General features: G+C 30.4%; 1 protein-coding gene across 1 annotated transcript; it reads left to right on the plus strand.

Moving 5' to 3' along the window:
• The first annotated feature begins 1,511 nt into the window (after positions 1-1,511).
• Positions 1,512-2,290, plus strand: LOC116032283 (B3 domain-containing protein At4g34400-like). The gene is made up of 2 exons (XM_031274778.1): positions 1,512-1,962; positions 2,043-2,290. The coding sequence occupies exons 1-2, from the start codon at positions 1,512-1,514 to the stop codon at positions 2,288-2,290; spliced, it is 699 nt and encodes a 232-aa protein (XP_031130638.1).
• Positions 2,291-6,561: the final 4,271 nt, after the last annotated feature.

A 6,561-nucleotide genomic window follows, 5' to 3' on the forward strand; every position in this document is an offset into this window, starting at 1 on the left:
CATAAATTGTTTTGTAGAAACAACTCTAATCTTTTTTTTTTTTCGTCTTTGTGTATGTGTTTTTGCAAATATATCTAAAGATGTTTAAGCTAGAATATAGCCTTCTTCTATATGTTTAGTTGGATAAATCTAATTGTTCAAATCTTGAAAAAGATCTTAAATTTTATAAATTGAACAAAGTAATATTTTTTTTCCTTTTACAGAAAACACTATTGTAGAATTTGGGTGAAGTAGCTGCTTTGATGATAAGTGTCTATAGGCAAAATCTACCCTTTTAGGCAACCTGACCAACTAATTGATTTCGTGGCTTCTTTTCAATTTTTTTAATAGTTTTTTTTGCACAAAACATTTGCCGCTCACTAATGATTTTCGGTTTTAATTCCATTTTCTGCCTTCGACAGCACAGTATAAGCCACTGCCAAATTTTCAACTTTTGATCTTTAAGTGCTTTGGCTTTTACTTTTGCACTTTTTCCTTTTCTTTTTTTTTTTTTTATTAAAAGTTAAACTCTAAACATCTATTTGTTATTTATATTTTTTTCTTTATTGTTAAGAACTTAGGTGCCTGACTGGATGGCTAGCTAGTATTAGGCGCTCATCAACTGCCCAATGGTCATCTAATATAGTTGACAAAATTGATAGAAAATTCTCATAACATCCTTATTTTATTTACAATCTTAAGATAAATTAAAGCATTATGATAAATAGACACTCCATATATTACTTAGCATTGATTGACTCTTTGGTCTATAACGATTAATATAATGGTTACTTCTTTACTGAAATTCAAGAGATTGTGTTATTTGTGCATGGTTCTCTGCTTCTTATTCAAAGATATGAATCATTAAAGGTTGTTCATTCAATTGTTTAAGATTGTTGATACCATTTAAAATCGACACATAAAGTATTCTTACCCAAACCAAGATGACATAATATTTTATAGAAATGAATTTTGGGTTGTTATTTTCATTATTGCTTGTTTTACTTATTCTATGGAATAGAAGTGTACGTGCATCAATGAGCTCTACACATTCTAATGTTACATATACATACATATATACATACATACATACATATATATATATATATATATATATATATATATATATATATATATATATATATATATATATATATATATATATATATATAATGTGAATGATAAAAATCTCTTTTATTTTAATAATTAATGATAGACAATGTTTTGCTCCTGACTAAGATTGTAATTTTAAGACAAACTAATGCAGTGCTTATGTATGAGTTCGCTTCCTACTTAGTCTAATCAGGGTCTCATGAAGGGTTTTAGCTTGCACAAGTGTTTTTGTGTGCAAACTTTGCACACACTCAACCCTTTTTTGGTTTTTGACGGAAATTGCATTAGCCTAGCTTTTTATGTGTTTAATTGTTGCCTAAGCCTAAACCTTACACTCCTAATATTGAAAATAATTGTGTGTTTTCATCAACTTAACAAATTTAACCTGTTTCTTCTAAAAGGAAATTCCGAAATTATACATGGAGCCTGAGAGAAGATATTCGCGCAAGGTTATACTCAGGAATCGTATGCAAAAAGTTTGGAACATAGAAATAACAGAAACTGAAGATGATTGTTTTTTCAAGTATGGTTGGGCAAAATTCGTAGAGGATAACTCGTTCTTCAATGGAGATCAATTGATTTTTATCTATGACCATCCTGCTATGTTTGACTTCATCGTACTTGACTCATCCGGTTGTGAAAAGATAATAGTTGACGGTAAAGAAGCTCGAGTGAAGGGATTGAAAAATAATAATGATGGTGATGTTAATTGTCAAGATAACACTTTTTGGGTGGAGTTTGAATTCAATATGGTCACTCAAGTTAAGAAAGACGAGGATGAGATGGATGCAGAAGAGGAGAAAAATGATGTTATTGGTTTTCAACATCATATGTCACCTTCCAAGGGAAAAAGATGCATTACTACTGAAGGTAAGTTAGTTTCTCTTGATTTTCTTTGTAATTTTCACTTTGTCGTATGCTTTTCAGTTCACAGATTTTTATTAATTTAGGTGGATTCAAGAGAGCTGCTACCATGAAGAAAAGGAATGCTAGTCCCAAAAGAGGGAAAAAGAATGCTACGGCAAAGAAGAAAAGGGATGTTAGTGAAGAAGAAAGTGATGTTAGTGCAGAAAAAATGGATGCTAGTGAAGATAAAAAAGATGGCAGTGTTGAAAAAAAGAAGGATGTCCGCGATCATTTTGGAGTCGAGCTTTTCAGCTCAGGACGTTTTACTCAACCTAAAATCTTTATTTCGTGACCAAAATCAGGCCAAGAAGACCCGGTGAACTGGTAATTATATATTCTAGGCATGCATGCATGCATTATTCATTGTTAATTAAGTTTGTTGATATGTCGATCTTGAATTGTTTCCCAATTACTTACGTGATTGTGATTTGCAGTATATACCGTTTGAAGTCATCCGGGATCACAATATTGAATTGCCTGCAAATGTGATCCTGCGTGATGAGAAAGGTAAAAATTGGAACACATATGTAAAGACATGGTCTGATGGGCGAACATGGTTATCTGGAGAATGGCGAAACTTATGTAGACGGAACCTTGTTCAAGAAAATGACAGGTGCATCTGTGAATTTATGCCTTCGAATTCATTGGGGGAAAGAATTGGTCATACAAGTTACCATTATTCGAAGAAAGGACTTGGAAGCACAACCAAATTAATATAATATTTTCTGGCTGGTTTAATCTTAATGTTTTGAAGACATATATATAACACACCAGGCCAGGTTTCTATCCATGCATGTTCTTATATTATGGGGCATTTCTGACATTTTTATTTGGAGTTTAGTTTCTGTAATTTATGTTCGGAAAATTTAATTTGGATTTTAATTTGTTTTAGAAACTTATGTTAATGTCCTCTTTCCTTTGGTTTCATATATTATTTTCTATCCTATTAGAATCTTGTTGGGATTAATTTATATTGATTAAAATAATGTGTCAATATTTTATTAGTTACATGCTTAGATGATTTTGCTCAAATATATATATTCATTGCCCTTTACTGATATTTTAATTTGCAAGACTTATAATATTAGAATATAAATTGAATAATTTGTTTTTTTTTTACTTGTAGTTGTGCATGAAATCCTAGTATAATTTGATGTAACAATACTACCAATGTATATTGCATTGTGACAACAATTTGTTGCAGTTTTGAATTATATTGGTGGATTTTATGGACCAAAACTTAAGTATTAGGGGAACTGAGGAAGTTTCGATTTAAACTATCATATAAAAAATTTTATTTTTTCCCACCTTGTTTTTTATTCCATTACTATTTGACTTATTTCAAGAAGACTAAATTCTCACTTGCTTCCCTCCATTCTCCCTCATTTTTTTTTCTTGTTCGTTGACGTAAGGTGAAAAATTAACACAAGAGTAAACCTAAATCACAAATCTTAAAAAACTCAAATACAACAAATCCTTCGAATATTGAATGTTGAAGTGATCTGGCAAAAATCCAAATAGCGGAGTAGTGAAGTAATTCAAATTTGAAGCCGCATAGAGCATCTACAATGGCATTTCATCGAAAGATTGACCATACCCAAATTCTAACAATGATAAGTTTTAAATTGACATTCAATTGTTCTCTGATTCTTTATCGTTTTTATGCATAAAAAGGTGTACAAGCACATGATTTTTGTTTTTATATTTGTTATGATTGGTGTGTGTGTGTTGGCATTACTTTATTTGTATTTTTGTGCATGAGGGTCCCTTATGTTGTGAAAAAAGTTGTGTTTTATGTTGTTCTACGAATATTTTCTATTCTATGTTAGCTATGTCATTTTTGAGTTGGCGAAATGGGGACCAATAATAGTGTACATATTGTCATTATTATTTGGCTTTAATATATGCGGACCATTTTAACAATTGACTAACATAGTGTACTTACTTTAACTATGCTTAACTTAACTTTTGGTGTTTCTTTCTTTCTTCTTCTTCATTGCTCTTTTTTTCTTCTACAAACCAGATTTTCTTGAACAAAGTGACCTATTTTTCCTTAAGGTTAGACATGGAGAAGAATAAGAGTGCAAAATGTAGTTTCATATATTAGAGGGAACCCCGTAAGGGCAGCTCAAGTGGTAAGAGAGTTACACCTGCAGCCGAGAGGTCGTGGGTTCGAACCTCAAGCCCTTGAGTTTGTGCCGGTCAGCTATGGGTAACCTAGGCTGATTTACCTCCTTGTGGCTCTTTGCCGGCTAGGGTCACAGGGCGAGGGCTTTACCCACATACTCACATAGTGAGGAGTGGGGTTTACCTCGTTAATAAATAAATATATTAGAGGGAACACATACTACTATACTTTGACTCTATGGATGTTGATCATTTGGGGTTTATGATCCTTAAATATATAGTTGAAGATTTAGGGTACAACATGAGTGAATGTAAATTGTATACTTTGGGAAATTTTGGGTACAACATGCTTGAATGTTGTACCCGAAATTTTATCCTCAAATTCACTCTCATTTACTTCTTCAAATGTGGCATTTTGCAAAGATTCCTTACCACCATCCTCTTGAATCTCAATTTGATTTTCAATCTTGTCTTCTTCCTCATTCAAATGATTGGATTCAAGACACTTCTCAAACACTTCATTTTCAAGATTTTCCTTTACATTCTCATCTCCATTAATTAACCCCATCCCCTTCATTAGATAATGGCAACTCTTGTTGAACCTCTTCTTTGGACAATGAATCTTGAATCGGCTCTTGAGTTGCCCAACTTTGTACTTGAGCTATCATGTTGTCCGATTGAGTTTGTAACTCATCCAATCGTGAAGAGACTTGCATTATCACACTCATCAACTTGGATATCATCTCAGACTCTTGATTAAGGGGTTGAAATCCTTGTTGAGGCTCTTAGTAAGAGGGTTCTTGAAATTGTCACAAATGTTGGTAGTTAGGAGCCAATATATAACAATTTTCAACAGCATGTGCTCCTCCACAAATGGTACACCATAAAGGTTGTGGCATGCTAAATGATGGTGTGTATCCTTGAAAAGCTTCTTGACTCATGTAGGCAAGATTGAGATGTGGTTCTTGTTGTTCCATTCCTCCATATGTTTGGCTCATACTCCAATTCATTTCGTATCCATTTTCAACAACTAATGTTTAGCTTAATTACCATAATAATTATTATGCAATTATTATTACTCAATTGCACTAATATATGTGCAATTATACTTTTATATCTTAAGTATATTCATTTACACGTTATCGCTTTTAGTTTTTTCTTCTTTTTTCATATTTGAATGAATTAATTGTAATTATTATAAAAATCTAACAGTCCATGTTTAATTAAAAATTTTTAAGTTTAAATAATTTAAAATTTTCAAAAGGAAAGTGCAATTAATTTTTTTTAAAAGTTTTTAAATAATTTTCAGTCAATTAGTAATATCATTTCCTTTTCCAATTTTCCAAATTTCTGTTTTCTTTTCCATGAACATTTTTTTTAAATATTTTCAATCAATTAGTAAAATCAGTTTTCTTTTCCATTTGATCTTTACTATTATTTGGGCGGGATTTTTCGTAAAGGATGATTTTATTTTTATTAATAGTAGTATAGATATAGAAGTCTAGATAAGTATTTGAATTATTATTACTGGTGTAAATAATAATTAATAAATTATTTTTTCTTATAAAATTACGCAAAATCTGTTTCCATTATTCTCAGAATTATAATGGTTTAACTATTCTCAGAATTTGGTAAATAAAATTTTGTTACTAATTAAAATTTATTATTTTTTACCAATTAATTAATAATATTAGTTTGTGCGGGAAAAGTTGGAGGGGAGGATTTTTCTTTTATTAATAGTATTGATACGTGAATATAGAAACAATATTACCGATTAATATATATATTAGTTAATTTCCATTTTGCATTTTCTTACCAAATAAGCTTTATTAATTATTTGAGTAATAAAATATTTAATTAATTGACTACAAAAGTTTGGGCGGGAAAATGTTCAATTTACATTTTATTAATTAATCTGTAATGACATTTTATTAATTAATAATAATAAGTTTTGGTTTTTAATTTAAGTTCAAATTCATGTATATATTTATTATATTTAAATTAGGTCTATCATAAAGAACTTATAGTAATTATAATAATATTTATCTCACTATAACACAACAACAATATTTCTAATATTTAACCCGTGCAACGCATGTGTACAATACTAGTTTAATTAATTGACTACAAAAGTTTGGGCGGGAAAATAAAATAGGAGGATTTTACTTTTATATATAGTATAGAAGTATAGATAGGGGTGGGGCGAGCCCATCCCATTCTTGACGGAGATTAGATTACTTTGTAATCTTCATCCGGGTCCATATTTTCTAAATTTGTGACTGTTCTCTGTTGTAAGAGGATTGAAAATCACGGTCCTAATTAATTAAGTTTAAAAATAATAACCTTATATATAACACTTCATAGTTTGAAGTGGGTCACCTGAACACCAAATGCAGGAACACAATGTAAAAAAAAAAAAAAAAAAAAAAAAAAAAA

Source organism: Ipomoea triloba, chromosome 10 (genome assembly GCF_003576645.1).
Source record: "Ipomoea triloba cultivar NCNSP0323 chromosome 10, ASM357664v1".
Taxonomy (NCBI): Eukaryota; Viridiplantae; Streptophyta; class Magnoliopsida; order Solanales; family Convolvulaceae; genus Ipomoea; species Ipomoea triloba.

What these genes read in the sequence shown, in the direction of transcription:
- LOC116032283 (XM_031274778.1), top strand. Translation starts at nt 1,512, where the DNA reads ATGGAGCCTGAGAGAAGATATTCGCGCAAGGTTATACTCAGGAATCGT. An exon ending in AAGATGCATTACTACTGAAG is followed by an intron (nt 1,963 to 2,042) that starts GTAAGTTAGTTT and finishes TTATTAATTTAG; the next exon opens with GTGGATTCAAGAGAGCTGCT.